The sequence below is a fragment of the Ascaphus truei genome, chromosome 13 (genome assembly GCF_040206685.1).
Source record: "Ascaphus truei isolate aAscTru1 chromosome 13, aAscTru1.hap1, whole genome shotgun sequence".
Taxonomy (NCBI): domain Eukaryota; kingdom Metazoa; phylum Chordata; class Amphibia; order Anura; family Ascaphidae; genus Ascaphus; species Ascaphus truei.
The window spans coordinates 11,022,325-11,045,430 of NC_134495.1; the positions used below are offsets into that span (position 1 = coordinate 11,022,325).

At 53.7% G+C, this 23,106-nt stretch overlaps 1 protein-coding gene across 5 annotated transcripts in view; it reads right to left on the reverse strand.

The window, feature by feature from the left end:
- Positions 1 to 23,106, reverse strand: part of CABIN1 (calcineurin binding protein 1) — an 89,526-nt gene that overhangs the window by 62,951 nt on the left and 3,469 nt on the right. For 3 of the 5 annotated variants that reach the window (XM_075568475.1, XM_075568472.1, XM_075568471.1), the window contains exons 6-24: positions 22,820 to 23,000; positions 21,132 to 21,261; positions 19,525 to 19,674; positions 18,789 to 19,075; positions 18,049 to 18,217; positions 16,576 to 16,712; positions 11,363 to 11,580; positions 9,806 to 9,884; positions 9,475 to 9,662; positions 8,881 to 9,030; positions 7,997 to 8,191; positions 7,671 to 7,907; positions 6,944 to 7,097; positions 6,658 to 6,773; positions 4,220 to 4,381; positions 3,123 to 3,329; positions 1,962 to 2,107; positions 1,580 to 1,841; positions 683 to 943 (exon numbers count right to left, since the gene is read on the reverse strand). In XM_075568475.1, the coding sequence (XP_075424590.1) occupies positions 683 to 943; positions 1,580 to 1,841; positions 1,962 to 2,107; positions 3,123 to 3,329; positions 4,220 to 4,381; positions 6,658 to 6,773; positions 6,944 to 7,097; positions 7,671 to 7,907; positions 7,997 to 8,191; positions 8,881 to 9,030; positions 9,475 to 9,662; positions 9,806 to 9,884; positions 11,363 to 11,580; positions 16,576 to 16,712; positions 18,049 to 18,217; positions 18,789 to 19,075; positions 19,525 to 19,674; positions 21,132 to 21,261; positions 22,820 to 23,000 (3,429 nt within the window). The remainder of the gene's footprint in view (positions 1 to 682; positions 944 to 1,579; positions 1,842 to 1,961; positions 2,108 to 3,122; positions 3,330 to 4,219; positions 4,382 to 6,657; positions 6,774 to 6,943; positions 7,098 to 7,670; positions 7,908 to 7,996; positions 8,192 to 8,880; positions 9,031 to 9,474; positions 9,663 to 9,805; positions 9,885 to 11,362; positions 11,581 to 16,575; positions 16,713 to 18,048; positions 18,218 to 18,788; positions 19,076 to 19,524; positions 19,675 to 21,131; positions 21,262 to 22,819; positions 23,001 to 23,106) is intronic. The other 2 variants (XM_075568473.1, XM_075568476.1) reach the window with 2 other exon arrangements.

Genomic DNA, 23,106 nt, shown 5'->3' on the forward strand with positions numbered 1-23,106 from the left:
CGTACCTCTCTGAATGTACGTGGAACCTGTACAATGCCTACATACCCGCTAAACACACGCACCTCTCCTGATGTACCTGGAACCTGCAGTTCAGCAACATACCCGCTAAACACACGCACCTCTCCTGATGTACCTGGAACCTGCAGTTCAGCAACACAGGCACTTGACACCTTGTTTCATCCTCTCGGCACATAATAATAATAACTTTATTTCATATAGTTCTTTTCTCCCAATGGGACTCAGAGCGCGTCACACTACAGCACAGCGCTCAGTACACAGCACATAGGATTGTTACAGACACAGTCCCTGCCCCGCAGAGCTTACAATCTATGTTTTTGGTGCCTGTAGCACAGGGAGATAAAGTGACTTGCTCAAGGTCACAAGGAGCGGACACCGGGAATTGAACCAGGTTCCAAGCTCAGCGTCATTGTTTCTTTACTCACAGAACCTCCTCTGTTACTACAGGTCAGCACCCAACAAGCGTCCTGCTTATTGCACCCCTCAGCACACAGTTCTCTGCTGCACCCATGCATACAGTCCTGCTGCGGAGCCTCTATCCTCCCTACAGCTACATTATTACAGCACCGCCATGTTTGTGACCCCCTGCCCTGAAAGCTCCTACTGAGTGGCACATCCTCCAGGTGAGTACCGACCTGCCAAGGTGCCTCTGTGAGCTGGTTACCTCGAGTGCCTCCATGGCCAGCTCCGGAGGGTTGTGATAGTGGATCTTTTTGGGGTAGCGGGCGGCTTCCTCGTGCAGGTAGTGCCCGGCCTGCTTGTAGTGCTGTAGGTACATCTCCGGGGGCTGCTTCTGCTTCTCCGCTATCTTCCCCAGCATGTAGTGGATCAGCCACTCCTCCTCGTCCCCGTCTCCATCGCAGCGCGACGCAGAGGTGAAGCACTGCTTGGCTGTCTCCAGCATGCTGTCCCGACGCTCCTTCATCTGCAGAAAGGGGGCGACAATAACCCGGGCACGAAGGCTGACATTATCTGCAGCAGCTATCTTTCCCATATGTGATGTGTAGGGCCGGCAGTGTCCATCACTGTATGAGACAGAGCCGGGAATCACTCCGATCTATTAGGGTCATATCTCTCACTATAGGTGTGTAGTATGCAGTCCCTCACACATCTGAAAAACAGATCTATGTATATATCTACCTGTGTACTGCGGAGAAGCTGCTAGACTTTTACGGGTGACCATTGGCTAAGAAAAGCTCTATGTTATTCTGCTGCACTTTGGCTGAGAAAAAGCCTGTTTTTTTGTTGTTGATGAACTTTGGCTAAATAAAAGCCTACATCTATTCTCCCAACACACGTCTCCTGCTATTACCTCTGCGGGCAACCCTTACAGGAGGCCTCTAGTGTGACTGCATCTGCTCCAAATATACCCTATATTGTCACCAATGTAATACCCAGCGGCCACCCTACAGCTCTGGCACAGTTACAATTTCCCTCTTGTGTAAATGCACAACTGTCCTGGTAGCCGCTATGACTCGTGTTCCCGTGTCACCCTCATTTGGTGCTTCTGGGTAACCCTCAGAATAAGCTGCTCCCGCCTCCCCTGCGGACGGCCCCTTACCTGCAGCACCACCTCGGCGGGCAGCTCTTTCAGACACTGCTTCAGCTGGCGCGAGGCGAAGGAGTGCAGGGCGTAGGACATGGAGCCGTACTCGATCCACAGCGATAGGTTGGAGCGGTCGATCTCCAGGGCCCGCTTGAAGCAGTTCAGCACGGGCGCGGAGTGTTTCCAGGTGGGACCGTTGTTCTTCAGCTCATTGGAGTTGAGCTTGTCCTGGATGCGGCTTGCTCGGGCCAGGGCCATGCCAGCCCAGGAGTCAAACCTGCAGCCCAAGGGAAGGGGGCACAGGCAGGTGAGGGGGAGAGGCAGAGACCGCGGGACGCAGAGGGAGAGAAAGGGAGAGAGGCGCGGAGAGATACCCCGCTTTGCACCACACACACACCTGTTGGGGCAGATGCAGATGTCGTGCATGTAGAATTTAACGGCCTTGGACTGCTCCTTGTTCTTAAAGTGATAGTCAGCGAGCAGGTAATATAACTCACTCAGCACCACAGGAGAGGTCTCTGCGCCTTCGGGGAGCAACGGCACCTGAAAGAAACCCACTGGACTTTGGTGCTGGAAACAGAAAATGTGGCATAGAAAAGGTCGAAGGGCCTTATAAGTCTGCGTGTAGCACCACAGTGCCACACAAGGGCCCAAGTCTGCGTGTACCACCACAGTGCCACACAAGGGCCCAAGTCTGCGTGTACCACCACAGTGCCACACAAGGGCCCAAGTCTGCGTGTACCACCACAGTGCCACACAAGGGCCCAAGTCTGCGTGTACCACCACAGTGCCACACAAGGGCCCAAGTCTGCGTGTACCACCACAGTGCCACACAAGGGCCCAAGTCTGCGTGTACCACCACAGTGCCACACAAGGGCCCAAGTCTGCGTGTACCACCACAGTGCCACACAAGGGCCCAAGTCTGCGTGTACCACCACAGTGCCACACAAGGGCCCAAGTCTGCGTGTACCACCACAGTGCCACACAAGGGCCCAAGTCTGCGTGTACCACCACAGTGCCACACAAGGGCCCAAGTCTGCGTGTACCACCACAGTGCCACACAAGGGCCCAAGTCTGCGTGTACCACCACAGTGCCACACAAGGGCCCAAGTCTGCGTGTACCACCACAGTGCCACACAAGGGCCCAAGTCTGCGTGTACCACCACAGTGCCACACAAGGGCCCAAGTCTGCGTGTACCACCACAGTGCCACACAAGGGCCCAAGTCTGCGTGTACCACCACAGTGCCACACAAGGGCCCAAGTCTGCGTGTACCACCACAGTGCCACACAAGGGCCCAAGTCTGCGTGTACCACCACAGTGCCACACAAGGGCCCAAGTCTGCCGCTTCCCATGCCTGTTACCACGGATACCAACGGGCGTAGAGGAAGGACACTCCCGTGAACTCGATTGTTGATACCAGAGGTTTTATATGATCCTGCAGTGCAACATGGACACCAAAAGGAACGTATACTCTGCTGTGCCTGTCCCTCCCACCGCAGGGTGACACAAGGACTAAGAGACAGAAGTAACCTATGGTGTTTTTGGGGTGGTAGTACCTTGCAGCTGGTGCCCTCGATGTAGGACGAGACGCTGTCCATGCTCAGCATGGGCTTGTCTGGGCGCGGCACGATGGTTGCCATCTTTTTCAGGAGGTTAGCCAGATCAGCAGACACGGTGCTGGTTTTATAGCTGTCAAACTCCGGCAGCGTCTTGGGCTTAAAGTATTCAAACATGAGGAGGGCTTCGTCCCACAGCATCTCCACCTGCGGGGGATAGACGGCCCCGGACATGAGGCGTGTACAGAAAAGGTTAGACCCCGCCCTGCACAATACCAGGAACAAGTGTCACAACAGCTGGGACCGATACGCAAAGCAAACTACTGCATCCCCCCCGAGCATCGCCATGAAGCCCGATCCGTCCATAGGAACCCCTTCCGCCTCCGATCTCACTGCACATACATCTCGTCACCCATGTAACTTGCAGGGCCGCTCAGCCGGCTTAACCGACGACTACCCAACTAGTGTAGCTATATAGAGTGGGAGCGTGTATAGATCTGTGCTTTGGTACGTCCTTAGAAAGAATGACAAAGATGTGCATATAACGGTGTGACTGCACACCCTCCCCCCCCGCGGTCACCTGCTGCACGGTGTGACTGCACACCCTCCCCCCCCGCGGTCACCTGCTGCACGCTGTGACTGCACACCCTCCCCCCCCGCGGTCACCTGCTGCACGCTGTGACTGCACACCCTCCCCCCCCGCGGTCACCTGCTGCACGCTGTGACTGCACACCCTCCCCCCCCGCGGTCACCTGCTGCACGCTGTGACTGCACACCCTCCCCCCCCGCGGTCACCTGCTGCACGCTGTGACTGCACACACTCCCCCCCCGCGGTCACCTGCTGCACGCTGTGACTGCACACCCTCCCCCCCCGCGGTCACCTGCTGCACGCTGTGACTGCACACCCTCCCCCCCCGCGGTCACCTGCTGCACGCTGTGACTGCACACCCTCCCCCCCCGCGGTCACCTGCTGCACGCTGTGACTGCACACCCTCCCCCCCCGCGGTCACCTGCTGCACGCTGTGACTGCACACCCTCCCCCCCCGCGGTCACCTGCTGCACGGTGTGACTGCACACCCTCCCCCCCCCGCGGTCACCTGTTGCACGCTGTGCTCCTCCAGGTAGCGCGCTTTGCTCTTCTTGCTGGGGTGGCCGTACAGACAGTAGAAACACTGCTCCAGCGCCGTCTCCAGCTCTTCCTTGTAGGGGTGGGTGTCCTCGTTGGTGGAAGCCGCCAGCTCTTTCTGCAGCACGCGCACCTGGGGAGATGCAGGGGAGAGGAGGAGAGGAGGCCTGAGACCCTGGCAGGAGAGAGAAGGAGGAGAGGAGGCCCGAGAAGCTCGCAGGAGAGAGGAGGAGAGGAGGTCCGAGACGCTCGCAGAAGAGAGAAGGAGAGGAGGCCTGAGACGCTCGCCGGAGGAGAGGAGGCCCGAGACGCTCGCAGAAGAGAGGAGGCCTGAGACACTCGCAGGAGAGGAGGAGGCTTGAGACCCTGGCAGGAGAGAGGAGGAGAGGAGGCCCGAGACCCTGGCAGGAGAGAGAAGGAGGAGAGGAGGCCCGAGACGCTCGCAGGAGAGGAGGGCTGAGACGCTCGCAGGAGAGAGGAGGCCTGAGACGCTCGCAGGAGAGGAGGCCCGAGACGCTCGCAGGAGAGGCGGCCCGAGACGCTCGCAGGAGAGGAGGCCTGAGACGCTCGCAGGAGAGGAGGCCTGAGATGCTCGCAGGAGAGAGGAGAGGAGGCCCGAGATGCTCTGAGGAGAGGAGGCCTGAGACACTCGCAGGAAAGTAGGCCTGAGACCCTCGCAGGAGAGAGGAGAGGAGGCCCGAGACTCTCGCAGGAGAGGAGGCCCAAGACGCTCGCAGGAGAGGCGGCCCGAGACGCTCGCAGGAGAGGAGGCCCGAGACGCTCGCAGGAGAGGAGGCCCGAGACGCTCGCAGGAGAGAGAAGGAGAGGAGGCCCGAGAAGCTCGCAGGAGAGGAGGCCCGAGACGCTCGCAGGAGAGAGAAGGAGAGGAGGCCCGAGAAGCTCGCAGGAGAGGAGGCCTGAGACGCTCACAGGAGAGGAGGCCTGAGACGCTCACAGGAGATAGGAGGAGGAGAGGAGGCCCGAGACGCTCGCAGGAGAGGAGGCCTGAGACGCTCGCAGGAGAGGAGGAGGAGAGGAGGCCTGAGACGCTCACAGGAGGAGGAGGAGAGGAGGCCTGAGACGCTCACAGGAGATAGGAGGAGGAGAGGAGGCCTGAGACGCTCACAGGAGAGGAGGCCTGAGACGCTCACAGGAGAGGAGGCCTGAGACGCTCACAGGAGATAGGAGGAGGAGAGGAGGCCCGAGACGCTCGCAGGAGAGGAGGCCTGAGACGCTCACAGGAGGAGGAGGAGAGGAGGCCTGAGACGCTCACAGGAGGAGGAGAGGAGGCCTGAGACGCTCACAGGAGGAGGAGGAGAGGAGGCCTGAGACGCTCACAGGAGGAGGAGAGGAGGCCTGAGACGCGCTGTGCCCAGGGACGCTCGCAGCAAACTGTCCCCATCGTCATTAAACCGAACGTGCCGGACATTACGTGCAGGAATGCAGAAGCGTGTTACAAGGTTTGGGGAACCTCTATAGTTTTTTATTACAAAAATTGTATTGTTATTGCGTAAAAGGGAAGGGGGGGGATACAAAAGAATAAGGGGAAGGGGTGAGAGGTGGTATATAGCTTTCTACAACACAGGCCCCATCAACTCATTTATAGGTTCTAGGGACTAAAATCTGATCTCCAAGCACTCGTAGCTCAGTATCTGGGGGGTACATCATCTCATGCTTGCAGAGGATACCCCATTAAAACCTGTGTGGCAGTGAATATTCTCCTACAAGCCCGGTTACTTAGATCGTGAGCAGACTGGTATCTGATCCAGTTATATTCGTCTCTACATTTTGTAATCCCTGAAAAAGGGGCCAGCAATGTTAGTGCAGGGGTGGGCAATTCTAGTCCTCAAGGGCCCCCAACAGGCCAGGTATTAGGGACATACCTGCTTCAGCACAGGTGGCTGAGCCTCTGATTGAGACACCTTTGTTGAAGCAGGGATATCCTGAAAACCTGACCTGTTGGTGGCCTTTATGAACTGGAGTCTCTCCCCCGTTAATAGAACATCTGTGGTTAATGCAATATCGCAAACAATAGAAATGACCTATGTGGCTCAACCTAACACAACCATAATTATTGGTGAGATACTTCGTTCAGGGAGCAAGTAGGAAAATATACATATTTACAAATAAGAGGCTTTTTTTAGGCCAAGCAGGTTACAAACCGCACTGTAAGCGGACATGCCTCACTGAGGAAGGGTGTCCGGCTCATCTCGCTGGGGGTGCTCAGGATCCTCATCTCGTGGTGTCAGAGCAGCTGCATGAATGCCTCACCCTCGCATGCAGAGGCACAGCATGATCCCTGTGCAGTACCTAATCTAATGTGCACTGCATTCTGCTCACTAGCAGCTCCACGGACCTCTGCTACACACATTGCACCAGAAAACACCAGGTCCCTGAATGGGAACTCACGTAGAACTTGAGGAGAGCGCCGTCTGAGTTACAGCACCAGGACCTCCTGCCCAGGTACTCGTGGGCTGTGTTCAGGAGCATGAGGGAGGATGGAAGCATCGGGGTGTCGGGATCTGCTGCAAGAGACAGACAGACATCAGCTGCGGACATATAGACACACAGGCTCCTATACCTGTGCTAGCCTGACACCTACAGCGATCTCCCCAGCCTGTGCTCGGCTGCCCAGGCAATACACAGAGCGGCTCTGCAGTCCGTGCTCGCCACACACCCGGTTCTGTAGCATTACCTTCTTTGCCGTCAGTGTGGAGATGCTGCTGGTACATGGAGCGGAATGTCTCATCCTCGTGCTGGATGACTCGGTGTAGGATGATCCAGGGCAGCACCGAGGACACCGACGGTTCTTTGGGTTCTTCCTGGATGGCCATACTGCAATCTATCACCTGGAGAAAGGGAGGCAGAGGGGAGCTTCAAAGTCGCTGCTCTTCCCAACACATCGTCCAGACAAACGTTCCAACGCCCCGTGGGATCTGTGCATACGTGAAACAGACTGTGAAACTCGCCCATATCCCCGTCAATCATTTACCCTCCAAGTCTGAAGCAAAGGCCGCAGTGCTACTAAAGGTTACTGCTGAGAACGGGGTAAGGATCTCCATTTATGTGGACACGTATTCTTGTAGGCACGTGCAGTAACCACCCGCCCAGGTGACAGGGATTCTAATGCCCCATGGGAAGCCCAGCTGTGTGTGTTAGAAAAGTGGGGATTGTGGGAACGATATTTCAGTGGCTCACGGTGAGACTGTTGTAACAAGGTAGATGCTGTGGGCACATGATGGTACTGATACCGTCTCAGCGATACCCGTGTGAGGCTGCAGCTCAGACATACGGTGTGAGAATCTGTGTTACCTGTATGAGGTTACGGGTCAGACATGTATACAGCAGGCGGTGTGAGAGTCTCAGTGTTACTATGTGAGGTTACGGGTCAGACATGTATATGGTCAGCGAGTCTGTGTTACCTGTATGAGGTTGTTGCTCAGGCGGATAAGACGCTGTGTCAGCACGGGCTCCTGCAGGATGCTGCTGTCGGATGAGAGAGACAGATCGATTGCCGTGAGGAGCCGTGTTGCTGTGGCCACCCATTCCTCCTTTGCCGTGGCAGACGTCAGGTTCAGGATCTGCTGGATAGCTTCATTCAGGGCCACCTCCGAGCACTCAAAGCACTGCCGGAAATCCTCCAGCTTCAGCAGGGCCTCCTGTGAGAAAGGGACGCCAGACGTCAGCTCTCGTCACACACGGGGACCGGGCGCTCACTGTCCCGTCCCTCCAGCCCCCTGGTCCTGACCTGCAGGAGCAGCAGCTGTGCTGGCCTCTCGGGGGTGGAGGTCATGAAGTCCAGGTGCTTGGCCCGGCTGTAGCCGCTCAGACAGAGTGTGGGACGCAGCAGGCGCACCACGGACGAGAAGTCCCCCACGTCATGTAGTCTCTGGATCTCCTCCAGGGATTGGCATCTCTCCAGGGACTTCAAGCTGTTCTCAACCTGAGGCCAGGACAACGACAAAACTGCTCACCGACCTGGTCACAACTTGTATGTCAGGAGCGAATTCTCCGGCTCGGGCAACACAACCACACGTAGGCCGAGAGCACCAAGCGGTAATTAAACAACAAATACATATACAGAGACTTCACAAGAACCCCCACCGTTTAGCCAATGGTCTGCATTGTGTACCCCAAAACATTGGTCATACAGGTAATGTTATGGTCTCCAGTCATGAGTCACATAACTTACGGTTACTGCTTATTTTAAGGCAGAATAGCAAGTGCTTGAACCTGTAACCTGTTCATGTACAGGCAGTTTAGTACCTGAAATAACGGCGGGCCTCTAATTTACTATGCCTTCATACATTGCTCAGTAACAAAGTAAAAATACTTTGGAGTGGTGTTACCACCTGATGAGATATGCTCAGGCAGAGTGATATCATTAAATGGTAACGTAACTGTTGAGTGCCTGTTCCTCAGTGTAGCACAGTCCCTCTCCCCGGAGAACGTCTTGTAGCTGTTCTTGGCAGCGCTCTGCTGTTCTACCAGAGTTAGGATGTGGTGTGTGGCAGTGGCAGCTGCTTCACATATTGTGGCTACAGATATTAGGTGTCCGAGTGTTGTCTTACACACAGACGCCGACACTGGGACCTCTGGGTCGGTCCAGAAACACACATACACAGACCTCACCTCCTCCACGGACACGGTGGAATCCAGCTGTAGGTTGGGCAGCCTGATGACCACGGATTCCTCACTCTCAGAGTTGCTTTGAGTGGCCTCTGAGCTCTGGAGCAGGTCAGTGCAGATATCAAAGTTCTCCACAGCCTGCTCCATGTCCCCCTAAGTGAAGGAAGGGGCTCCGTATTAATGAACCCCTCATGTATGAGCCAAGCAAGGTGTTACTCTGAGACGTTGGCAGCAGTACATTGTTAAAGAGGCAATTTATACGTTTATTTTTTTTTAACATGGGATTGAAGCAGCGGGTCTTCTGAGCAGAACCCCATTAGTTTCAGCTTTGGGGATCCCCTGATTCCCGAGATCCAGACCTCCAAAGGGGGTGCCGGTATCTCAGCAAAATGTAACGCTCCCGCTTCCAGTGAGCCAATAGGAAGACGCACCTGATGCAACGGCTTCCTATTGGCCCCTGGGAGCTATGAACAGCGGTCGAGCAGAGCGGCTACGGAGGTCTGTATCTGCAGAAGCAGGGGGTCCCGGAGCTGAAATGAATGGGGTCCGGCCCCCAGAGACCCCCAGCTTGGATTGACGTTATTAACTGGGACAGACCTGCAGTGCCAGGAAGCGTGCCTTCAGCCAGTACACCCGCACCACATAATTCAGCCAGCTGTCTGGGAACAGGTCCCGCTGAGAGGCAGCAAAGGACATCAGCATGTGGTCCTCCAGGAAGTGAGTCCCAGGGAAGTCCGGCCCAAAGCTGTCCATGGTGAATCCGGCCGGGCCCTTCCGGGGGGACACTGCAGAGGGAGCGGGAGGACCACAGGTTACAAAATACTGAAGGGGGGGGGGGGAAGGGGCTGGGTATGGGGAAGAGATCAGAGATCTGAACCTGCTCATCCCGTCTAGCACAGGTAACAAGGTCACCAGGTTATATCTGCACCTGTAGAGCTCTTTTCTTTGGTCAGAAGCCACTGGTCCAGCTGCAGCTCCATGCAGGAGAGACTCATCACCATCATATCCTGCAGGACATAGTACAGCAACATGTCAATGAAGATAATTAGGGGAGACGGAGCGGCTCAGTGAGTAAAGGCACCGACTCTGATAAGGACATCGAGTTTGACGCAGGGGACTTTGTGACCTTGGGCAACTCACTTTATCACCCTGTGCCTCTGGTAACAAAAAACAAACAAACTGAGTGTAAGCTCATCTGATCAGGGACTGTGTATGTAACCATCCTATGTGCTGCGTACCGTGCGCTATACTGCAATTGTGACACGCCGAGTCCTCCATTAGGGAAAAAGCGCTATATGATATAAAGTTATATAATCAAAAAATGAATGACTGGTAACCAAGTCATACTCACAAAGAAGCACATTAATGGTGCACACCAAGGCTGTTAAAACTTAACATTTAATTATTAAAGATAATATAGGTCTACACTTGCTTATTATTGTAAAGTGTGTATTGTAAGATAAACATTAAAATATAGGGAGAAACCTTATCTGTGTATATGTATAAATGCTATTCAGATATTCATGCAATGTGTTGTGTATTGTTGTTGTTGCTGCTACAATGAAGTACTTGTTGGGTACTCCCAGATAGTTACCACAAACTCATTGCTCTATATATCTATAAAAGCCATGAATAACATGACGCAGCTCTAACATCACTGCATAATAGTAATACTGATCTAATGAGAATCCACAGACCCTTGCAATCTAAATGTATACAGTATTGCACTGGACACGCTGTACCCACTATATGAAGTGCAGTGGTTGTACCTGAATACAGATGTGGTAAATAATCCAATAATATAATAGGATATACAATCAATAGGGGGATGTTGTATAATGTGGGCAACCAGAATTTGCAGCAATGAAGTTCTTATAATTGCTAACAATTGAAGCAAAGAGTCTGTGGTAGCTATCTACATATAAAAGCCATGTACAGTATAACATGACGCAGCTCTAACATCACTGCATAATATTAATGCTACTCTGATGTTAATCCACAGACCCTTGCAATCTAAACTATTACAGTCTTGCACTTAAACTATTACCACTGTGATAAGTGTAGTAGTTGTATCTGACCACAGTCTTGCATTTGCAAACTATTATCACTATGGTAAGTGCAGTAATGGTAACTAACCACAGTTATAGGAGTAATAATATGCTGTAGTTAAATATGCAAACAATGGGAGGATGTGCACTGCCAATATTAAAAAAAATCACATATGCCAAAGGCTGCAATGAATTGATGTGGGTATTAGAGAAAGTTACTTGTATACTCTTTCTGTGTGTAGCAGAAACACTCCCAACATCCAATGCAAATAACACTGATATACGTGTAGACAGCACACACAAGCTCATGTGAAATACACAGATAGAAGCAATCCACCAATGTTGCAATATACTGATACCCACAAATAGATTGTAGACTAACAAACAAACACAAGGACAAGGGATGTGCCGCTTCCCTGTATGAGGTTGCCCATTACCCGGATGTGCTGGTTGCTGCAGTCCCTCAGCAGTGGGTTGGGCAGGCCGCTGCTATGCTTCCTCCAGCTGGCATATATACTGAGCACAATGTCAGCCAAACCCGGCAACCACTTCACCAGGAACTTCTGAGCGATGACCTTCAGGTACCTCATCAGGATCTCCAGGATCCCCCCGTTGCTCAGGTTATCCAGCAGGAACTGGTGCACGTCCTGCTTCTCTGCAGCCACAGCAGCACATGGGAAGGGGTGAGTACAGGGGGAGGGGGCCCTGCTGCCCCCCGCTTTACTACACGGCTTAAAAGTACAACACATGATTGCATTCGCTGCAGTAAATCCTTCCGGTCGTATAATCCCTCAACCCCGGGGGCGGGGGGGCTCAACTCCAGCCCTCAGGCCCCTCCAACAGGACAGGTTCTAAGGATATCCCAGCTTCAGCACCGGTGGTGCAAACTTCGACTGAGCCTCTGATTAAGCCATCTGTCTGAAGCAGGGATATCCTGAAAACCTGACCTGTTGGTGGGTGCAGTATAAGGGTTCGTGAAGGTAATGTGATTAAATATTAAAGCAGCAACATCCCCCTCCCCATTTCTGTAATATCTTTTATCTGAGGGGTCCCCTGGAGCGGGGCCGCACTGTTCCTAGCACAATGTCACATTTTGTAGAATTACAAATAATAAATGCACAGTTTCTTTCAGACTAACTTTTTTTGGTATTCAAAGCTACACGGCTCATCTACCCAAAGAGCCGAGCCCCACCCCGTATCTACCCAAAGAGCCGAGCCCCACCCCGTATCTACCCAAAGAGCCGAGCCCCACCCCGTATCTACCCAAAGAGCCGATCCCCACCCCGTATCTACCCAAAGAGACGAGCCCCACCCCGTATCTACCCAAAGAGACGAGCCCCACCCCGTATCTACCCAAAGAGACGAGCCGCACCCCGTATCTACCCAAAGAGACGAGCCGCACCCCGTATCTACCCAAAGAGACGAGCCACACCCCGTATCTACCCAAAGAGACGAGCCCCACCCCGTATCTACCCAAAGAGACGAGCAGCACCCCGTATCTACCCAAAGAGACGAGCAGCACCCCTTATCTACCCAAAGAGACGATCCCCACCCCGTATCTACCCAAAGAGACGAGCCCCACCCCGTATCTACCCAAAGAGACGAGCCCCACCCCGTATCTACCCAAAGAGACGAGCCCCACCCCGTATCTACCCAAAGAGACGAGCCCCACCCCGTATCTACCCAAAGAGACGAGCCCCACCCCGTATCTACCCAAAGAGACGAGCCACACCCCGTATCTACCCAGAGACGAGCAGCACCCCGTATCTACCCAAAGAGACGAACCACACCCCGTATCTACCCAAAGAGACGAGCCTCACCCCGTATCTACCCAAAGAGACGAGCCACACCCCGTATCTACCCAAAGAGACGAGCCCCACCCCGTATCTACCCAAAGAGACGAGCCCCACCCCGTATCTACCCAAAGAGACAAGCCACACCCCGTATCTACCCAAAGAGACGAGCCGCACCCCGTATCTACCCAAAGAGACGAGCCGCACCCCGTATCTACCCAAAGAGACGAGCCGCACCCCGTATCTATCCAAAGAGACGAGCCCCACCCCGTATCTACCCAAAGAGACGAGCCCCACCCCGTATCTACCCAAAGAGACGAGCCCCACCCCGTATCTACCCAAAGAGACGAGCCCCACCCCGTATCTACCCAAAGAGACGAGCCCCACCCCGTATCTACCCAAAGAGACGAGCCCCACCCCGTATCTATCCAAAGAGACGAGCCTCACCCCGTATCTACCCAAAGAGACGAGCCCCACCCCGTATCTACCCAAAGAGACGAGCCCCACCCCGTATCTACCCAAAGAGACGAGCCCCACCCCATATCTATCCAAAGAGACGAGCCCCACCCCGTATCTATCCAAAGAGACGAGCCTCACCCCGTATCTACCCAAAGAGACGAGCCCCACCCCGTATCTACCCAGAGACGAGCCGCACCCCGTATCTACCCAAAGAGACGAGCCCCACCCCGTATCTACCCAGAGACGAGCCCGACCCCGTATCTACCCAAAGAGACGAACCGCACCCCATATCTACCCAAAGAGACTAGCCTCACCCCGTATCTACCAAAAGAGACGAGCCACACCCCGTATCTACCCAAAGAGACGAGCCGCACCCCGTATTTACCCAAAGAGACGATCCCCACCCCGTATCTACCCAAAGAGACGAGCCACACCCCGTTTCTACCCAAAGAGACGAGCCGCACCCGTATCTATCCAAAGAGACGAGCCCCACCCCGTATCTATCCAAAGAGACGAGCCTCACCCCGTATCTACCCAAAGAGACGAGCCCCACCCCGTATCTACCCAGAGACGAGCCCCACCCCGTATCTACCCAAAGAGACGAGCCCCACCCCGTATCTACCCAAAGAGACGAGCCCCACCCCGTATCTACCCAGAGACGAGCCCGACCCCGTATCTACCCAAAGAGACTAGCCACACCCCGTATCTACCCAAAGAGACGAGCCTCACCCCGTATCTACCCAAAGAGACGAGCCCGACCCCGTATCTACCCAAAGAGACGAGCCGCACCCCGTATTTACCCAAAGAGACGAGCCCCACCCCGTATCTATCCAAAGAGACGAGCCTCACCCCGTATCTACCCAAAGAGACGAGCCCCACCCCGTATCTACCCAAAGAGACGAGCCCCACCCCGTATCTACCCAAAGAGACGAGCCGCACCCCGTATCTACCCAAAGAGACGAGCCGCACCCCGTATCTACCCAAAGAGACGAGCCCCACCCCGTATCTACCCAAAGAGACGAACCCCACCCCGTATCTACCCAAAGAGACGAGCCCCACCCCGTATCTACCCAAAGAGACGAGCCACACCCCGTATCTACCCAGAGACGAGCCCCACCCCGTATCTACCCAAAGAGACGAACCGCACCCCGTATCTACCCAAAGAGACTAGCCTCACCCCGTATCTACCAAAAGAGACGAGCCACACCCCGTATATACCCAAAGAGACGAGCCGCACCCTGTATCTACCCAAAGAGACGAGCCGCACCCCGTATCTACCCAAAGAGACGAGCCGCACCCCGTATCTACCCAAAGAGACGAGCCCCACCCCGTATCTACCCAAAGAGACGAGCCCCACCCCGTATCTACCCAAAGAGACGAGCCTCACCCCGTATCTACCAAAAGAGACCAGCCCCACCCCGTATCTACCCAAAGAGACGAGCCCCAATCCGTATCTACCCAAAGAGACGAGCCTCACCCCGTATCTACCCAAAGAGACGAGCCCCACCCCGTATCTACCCAAAGAGACGAGCCACACCCCGTATCTACCCAAAGAGACGAGCCACACCCCGTATATACCCAAAGAGACGAACCGCACCCCGTATCTACCCAAAGAGACGAGCCACACCCATATCTCTAACCTCACCGCCTCAGCAGTAATTACAGCAAAGGGGATCCTACCGAGTACTGACGTAAGGGGCAGGCTACGTATGCAACCAGTAAATGTCCGTTTGTACATTTCCCTTACTGACATTTAGCCCCCTCCTCATATAACAGCGTTCAGTTTAACCTCCTCCTCATATAACAGCGTCCAGTTTAGCACCCTCCTCATATAACAGCGTTCAGTTTAACCTCCTCCTCATATAACAGCGTTCAGGTTAACCTCCTCCTCATATAACAGCGTTCAGTTTAACCTCCTCCTCATATAACAGCATTCAGTTTAACCTCCTCCTCATATAACAGCGTTCAGTTTATCCTCCTCATAGAACAGCGCTCAGTTTAACCTCCTCCTCATATAACAGCGCTCAGTTTAACCTCCTCCTCATATAACAACGTTCAGTTTAACCTCCTCCTCATATAACAGCGTTCAGTTTATCCTCCTCCTCATATAACAGCGCTCAGTTTAACCTCCTCCTCATATAACAGCGTTCAGTTTAACCTCCTCCTCATATAACAGCGTTCAGTTTAACCTCCTCCTCATATAACAGCGTTCAGTTTAACCTCCTCCTCATATAACAGCGTTCAGTTTAACCTCCTCCTCATATAACAGCGCTCAGTTTAACCTCCTCCTCATATAACAGCGTCCAGTTTAGCCTCCTCCTCATATAACAGCGTTCAGTTTAACCTCCTCCTCATATAACAGCGTTCAGTTTAACCTCCTCCTCATATAACAGCGTTCAGTTTAACCTCCTCCTCATATAACAGCGTTCAGTTTAACCTCCTCCTCATATAACAGCGCTCAGTTTAACCTCCTCATATAACAGCGCTCAGTGTAACCTCCTCCTCATATAACAGCGCTCAGTGTAACCTCCTCCTCATATAACAGCGGTGCAGACATTACTTGTAGCTCAACAAAATGTGACATTACTGGCAGGGGGTGAATACTTCTGTGTGCGGGTGCGCGTCTTATTTACGAAACTGTGCTGGAAGGGGTCCAAGGCCGCGTCCACACTGATTGTGCTCGGGCGCTGTGATGTCACGCGCTGATGTGGCTTGAGTGATTCCTGGCCTGTAAAAATGTGCTGTTGCGCACGTGGGGGGAGGGGGTGTCGCCGTGATGTCACTGAGCTGGTTCGTCCTCATTGGGCGAACGCTCAAGTTACCCGTCCATCGCGCGGCAAACACAGAATTATTTGTCTCCGCAAGCTGCTCTCCGGGTAACGCTCACTATACACGATCACATTACCCATAATGTGTTTGCTTGCACGCGATCAGTCTGGACGCGGCCTTATGCAGTAGCACCGCTTAGTAAATACAGCCCAAGGCGTCGTCAGGAAAAAACCTAGAGGTGCATTAGGCCGCGCTTATAGTCCCGGCGACGTCGTGACATCATCCGTCGCCGTTGTCGCAGCAATTTCTGCCTCAAGTGTTGGAGGCAAGAAACAGCGACAGGGGGGCGTGGCCGTGAGCGGGTCGCCTACATTGGCTGAATCGCTCACGGGCCCGCTGACGTCACGCTGCGGTCGTCGAAAAATCAAATTTCAGCGACATCCAAGCCGTCGCGCCGTCTATAAGCGGATTAAATACACTGACACGACGTCGCGTCGCCGGGACTATAAGCGCGGCCTTAGCCTTCCTCTGCATGCTCCGACAGCACGTCTCTTGCATAGGAAGACACGTCACCGGAGCTCGCACGCAGGGGGACGAGAGGAAAGGTTACAACATAACACAGCTCGGACCTGACGCCATGAAGGTGCTGGAGTCGTGGGACGTCACGTGATCTCCCGCGTGGGGGAGGCTCTCCGGCTTCATCCCGCACTGCGCCTCGAAGCCGCTGAACGAATCCTCTTCTTCCTCGGAGTCTGGTTTGCGGAGCCTGCAGGGGGGGAGAGAGGAGAAGAGAAGGGTTCCCAAAGGCGCATATCTACTTAGTGGTGCTATGTCATTAGACATGTAATAACCGGAAGACACCGTGCATTCTATTCAAGGCATGTGGTGCCTTTTAGCATAGCATCACTTAGTAAATATGGGCCTTGGTGTATAAGGTGACATCACGATGGCCAACGCCAGTCCTCAAGGGCCTACAGCAGGCCAGGGTATCCCGGTTTCAGCACAGGTCAACGACTGCACCGCCTGTGCTGAAGCAGGGACATCCTTAAAACCCAACCTGTTGGTGGCCCTTGAGGACTGGAGTTGGCCACCTGAGACTGTTTCTGTTTTCGTGCTGATCCAGCCTCTTCTCCTCTCTTATTAACCCCTCAACAGCCAGAATAACCAGGAGCACAATGTACTGATAACATCACTGCCAGTGAAGGGTTCGGAGCCCGAGTAACATTACAATATGGTGACCTTTCTGCTAACGCTCATTCTCTAGGGTAGGGGTTTTAGGGTAAGGGGTCGTTGAGCAGTAGGTAAGTGGTTAAGGTTAGGGACTTACCTTCGCGGTGAAACGGCTGGCGGCTAACTATACCCTGCGGCAGATCGGCTGTAGCGAGATGCCCGTGCCGAAACGTCCTAGACTGAAGCCTCCCCTCCCCGTGGATAAGACGACAGCAGGAGGAGCAAGGTGTCCCCCAACAGTTAGAATGCTCCTAACCTCCGCGAGGGGGGGACAGCGAGTGCTCCTAACCTCCGCGAGGGGGGGACAGCGAGTGCTCCTAACCTCCGCGAGGGGGGGGGGGGGGAGACAGCGAGTGCTCCTAACCTCGGCGAGGGGGGCGGACAGCGAGTGCTCCTAACCTCCGCGAGGGGGGGACAGCGAGTGCTCCTAACCTCTGCGAGGGGGGGGGGGACAGCGAGAGCTCCTAACCTCCGCGAGGGGGGGGGACAGCGAGTGCTCCTAACCTCCGCGAGGGGGGTGGACAGCGAGTGCTCCTAACCTCCGTGAGGGGGGGGGGGGGACAGCGAGTGCTCCTAACCTCCGCGAGGGGGGGACAGCGAGTGCTCCTAACCTCCGCGAGGGGGGGGACAGCGAGTGCTCCTAACCTCCGCGAGGGGGGGACAGCGAGTGCTCCTAACCTCCGCGAGGGGGGGGGCAGCGAGTGCTCCTAACCTCCGCGAGGGGGGGACAGCGAGTGAAGGGGGGGACACAGCTACTGGGAGGGACAGCGAATGGGAGGGGGGAGATAGCGAGGGGGGGACAGCGAGTGAAGGGAGGGACAAAGCTACTGGGGGGGAGATAGCGAGGGGGACATCGGAGGTTCGCTCTGTACCTGGAGGGCAGAAACTTTAGCAGCAGCTCCTGGAAGTCGATCCTCTCCTCCTTCTTGCAGCGGGTGTTCCGCACGCGCGCCGAGCGCCTCTTGGCCGTCTCACCCGCGTCCTCCGGCAGCTTCTTCCTCTTGACCCCCTTTTTGGTTTTGTCCCCGGTGCACATGTCTGCTGGAACGGCAGAGATCGCGGGTTTGTGGTGCCATATACGTGGCCCACGCAAACTTTCCATTCCACTCATAGCTCACTATAGGGCAGGGGGTGGGCAACTCCAGTCCACAAGGGCCACCAACAGGTCAGATTTTAAGGATATCCCTGCTTCAGCAGAGGTGGCTCAATCAGACCCAGCACAGGGGCTCAATCGAAGACTGCCACCTGTGCTGAAGCAGGGATATCCCGACTACCTGGAGTTGACCGCCTCTGCTATAGAGGGTCACTTAAAGATGGCGAAGCAGTTGCAGCGTAAAGCGGCTCACAGATACAAAACAGGGCTCTTAATGGAGTAATACTCCATACTGCTACACAACGTAGCACATTCATTGGATCAGAGGAACAGCTGCCTTACTGTCTCTAACCTGGGTGTCACACTTTGATTGTAAGCGCTTTGGGGTAGCGACACCTTTCAGATATCCCAGTATTGTGTCCTGTACACTAATTCTGTAAAGTGATAACCACACACACACACACACACACACACACACGATGGTCCTGTGTTAGGGAGCAACCCCCCCGGCCCCCTCACCTTGCGGGGCTGAAGCCTCCAGGATGCTGTGGGAGAAGACAGTGGGCGTGACAGGGGGGAGTGCGGGGGGAAGCTCCACGGCCGGCAGTACCGGTGTCGGGGGAGTGGGGATGATGGGGGTTTCTGGGGCGATGCTGATTGGGGTGGAGGCTGGGGGTAGGGGGCAGAGCTGTGCTGGGTCTCTGTATTCGGCGAGGTCGATCCTCTTCCCCAGGCTGGGGCGGGGGGGCTCGCAGGTGGTCAGGTGACGGTACATGGCTAGCAGGCATTCGCCAAGACACTTCCACCTGTGGACAAAACACAGACTCCTTGGTGCAGGCCGGACCAGAACATTCTGTCGTGGCCGTCTTGCCACAACCAAATCTCCGCCGGCGTTTGACTGCCAAGGGACACTTCGCGGTTTCGCCAATAAGGCAAATTTAAGTTGTTTTAGCGATTCAGGGGGTTAAAGAATAGGGGCTATAGGATAAGGGGCTAAGGTTTTTCGTGTAGGGGGTAGCATTAAGATGAGGGGTTTTTAGGGTAAGGGGGCTTACCTTGGCGGTGAAGCAGACGGTGGAGAGAAGTTGCGCTGGCGATGTGAGAGTGGCAGCTAAGCACCAGTGATAAATTTCCTACACCGGGCAGGTCCGTTTATTTTTTTAATGACCAGAAAGCCCCTCTGATCTGTTTTTCCTTCCTCCCCCAAACCAGCACCGTCCCCCTTCAAAGAGAACCTACAGGCCCCCCAACCTACGTAAAGCAGGGGAGAGGCTGCACCAGCTTCAAGTCGGGCTCCAGCTCTCGCACGGTGAGCGCCTGCCTCTTCCTGCGCAGATCCAACGCTTCCTCCACGATGTCTCTCGCCTCCTCCACGCTCACCTCCACCTCGTGAATGGACATGTCACTGCGGGGGGGGGGGGGGACACAGGAGATGGGGGACATTATGAGCCTACCATGGAAGATCGGCCATGTTTGATTGTTTCCGTGCGCACTTAGGTCCGTGTTCGGGGTTAAATGGCAGCTTGAGAGTTGCCTTGTGTCTCTCCCCTTGCTGGCAGTCGAGTCTCCTGAAATCATCTCTTAGTCCATATAAACAGGACTGCCGCAGCAGGGAGACGCAACGCAAATATGTCTTCCATCGTTTGCTACGTGGAAGACGCCCAACAAACCCGCAGCTGCTCATTATATAACCCAACCAAGCGGTCGGCGGACAACAATGTTCTAACAAACTCCGCTGAAGCAGAAATGCTACTTTCCCCTTTTATCCATTTCTTATTTGTATATGTAAAGCATGTGACAATGCATCATTCTACATTCTTAGGCCTCATTCTTAGGTGCTCGCTTTTAGCTTGGACGAGGCCTTACCTAAGCTGCCAAATCATTTGGTGCTCCTGTTATAAATCTATAAACATCCTGATTGCGTGCCTAACATAATGGCCGCCTTTCAGTTTCACTCAATCCTTCAGGTCAGTGTAACTCAGCAGCTACAATGTAACCTTAGATTACTAAAATGACATTATCTATTGTTAGTTTGCAGCACACAATGCTGGGAACATTGGCAACAAATTATCACAAACAGGAAAGTTTTGCAAAGATCTTGCACTGCTGGGGAGGTGGTTAAAACCTGCTATAGCAATCAATTGATGTGCAGTATATTAAAACTCATTAAAAAAAGGCATTAAGAGTTGAATAAAAAAAAAATGTATTATTTTTTTTAAAATCTAATACTACAGAACTGATTTATTGAAATAAAAATATAGAATATTTCCCATGTTTTGCTGCTGTTATGAGCCCGGATACAGCGAGTTTTCTAGTTATTATGGGGTATACCCAATCTAAGCCATGTATGTTCTGTATTTATATGACATCATTGTATTCAGTGAATACAGTACAGTATTGTTTGATGATTGGACGAGAGTATGAGGCCCCCCCCCCCAGTATGAGGGTTCCCCCCGCAGTATGAGGGTCCCCCCCCCGGTATGAGGGTTTCCCCCCAGTATGAGGGTTCCCCCCACAGTATGAGGGTTCCCCCCTCCCCACAGTATGTTGGAATTACAAAGAATTGCCTTTTCAGCATCTACAAACATTGTGATAACAAAAAAACTATTTATTGCAATAAATCAATAAACAATTAATCGCTGATACCTGCAGCCCTGTGATTAACCGGATTTGACTCAGTTTTACGAGTAATGTTTTTTTTTTGTACTTCCAAAGCCCAGAAGGCATTTTCTATTACCCCACCCCCTGATTTATGCAGGTGTCGGACCCCCCCCCCCCATCCCAGGACGTCCCGCAGGGAGGTGCACCAGTCCCAGGTGCACCGTAGGGGGACAGAGAGCAGGAGCAGGGTGCGAGGCTCACCATTTCAGGAACATGCGGAATGAATCCTTCCTGAGACACGGCTGCTCCTGGAAGATCTTGTCCTTCAGGACCAGGCCCTTGCTGTAGCGGAAGTCTTTCTCTAGGGCTTTGCAGATAAAGTACAGGCAGGCTGGGGAGAGGCAACGCGCAGTTAAACGCGCAGGCAGGAGAGGCAACGCGCAGTTAAACGCGCAGGCAGGAGAGGCAACGCGCAGTTAAACGCGCAGGCAGGAGAGGCAACGCGCAGTTAAACGCGCAGGCAGGAGAGGCAACGCGCAGTTAAACGCGCAGGCAGGAGAGGCAACGCGCAGTTAAACGCGCAGGCAGGAGAGGCAACGCGCAGTTAAACGCCACCTCCGCTGGCAGGACGTGCTCCATACACCTATCTATTCCTCTGCATCACTGGGCTTATAATGTGGTTTGTGCAAACAAAAATATCACTTGTGAGTAGGGCGACCAGCGTCCTGGTTTAGCCGGGACAATCCCAGTTTTTTAATGTATTTTCCGGGTCTTGACTTTTTTTTTTTTTTTTAAACGCCCCGGTTTTTAAATCGATCGCCAGCCGCTCGTGCATGAAATTTGTCCCAGGAAAAATATGGTCACCCCACTTGTGAGTATATTCACGTCTCAGACAGGTCTGTAACCCTGCACCCCCCATTATCACTTAGCACAGGGGTGAGCAACTAATCCGCAAGCCCCACGCCCCCCCCCCCCCCGCAACAAGTCAGGTTTTCAGGATATCCCAGCTTCAGCACAGGTGGCTCAAAGGCTCTACAACACCTGTGCTGAAGCAGGGATATCCTGAAAACCTGACCTGTTGCAGGGACTTGAGCACAATGCTTCCACTGCTGCCAGGGATTCTGGGAAATAACATGCAAATGAGCACAGTGTCACCTTTTGCTTCAAATCCATTTTAACATGGACCCCTATAAGTGTATGCCTGCCGCATTGCACAGCTTTTCAGCACAGCCTGGGTTAAAGAAGTGCAGAGCCAGTAACCCTAGTCACAGACAGCCATTTCGACCTTTTGGGCCTCATCAGTCCGAGGACGGTTATACTGGCTTTGTCATATGTTGGGATAGGTTTCAAACCCACATTATGTAAATTACGAAGGGTAAAAAAGTTTAATAAACCAAAGCCACAATTCCTACAAAATGTTCCATTCACAACTGCATTCGCCAACTGTTCATGACAATTATTTTCATTATTATTCATGTAAAGTAACAGATGTCCCCAATAACAACAGAAAAGCACGTGACATTTTTGTGACACTCAGGTGTGGTTACTAAAAGCCATCGATGGTTGTAAACTGCGGTCTATGACGTTTCGCCGCAGTAATTTGGCCACAGCCAAAACACAGCCGGGACATTTTGCCGCGATGTCCACTCCTGCGGCCGACCCGCCAAGCCAGGTCTGCCACTCTGACAACTGGATGTTTAAATGTCCCGAGCGGAACCTCTAAACTGCCTATAGGCCGCTCTGACGCGCCATCTTTAAATGTCCCATCTAAGCAGTATAGCAGTTCCACGCGGGACATTTAAACATCCAGTTGTCGGAGTGGCAGACCTGGCTTGGCGGGTCAGGTGCGCGGAGGACTGGACTTCGTGGCAAAGTATCCCGCGGCGAGCTGCTTTGCGGCAAAGTGTCCCAATACGATACACGGCGCCCCTGGCAGGAAGCGCACGTACTTGTGTAGTCGCTGAGTGTGTACAGCACGGTGATCAGATTATCCAGGCAGGGCCAGTGATCGGGGTTACACTGCAGCCCCTCCTCGAAGGCGTGGCGAGCCAGCGGGACACGCACCAGCCTCAGAGCCAAGTGACCTATTTTGTACCATAGATTCACGTCGGTGGAGTCCAACATGACGGCCTGCAGTAAGAGCAAGAGTACACCATCAGCACAAGTAATACAGTCTTATATAGCTTCAGTGTACCCAGCACTGTACGGAAACGTCTTCTCTGCCCATTAGCAGCTG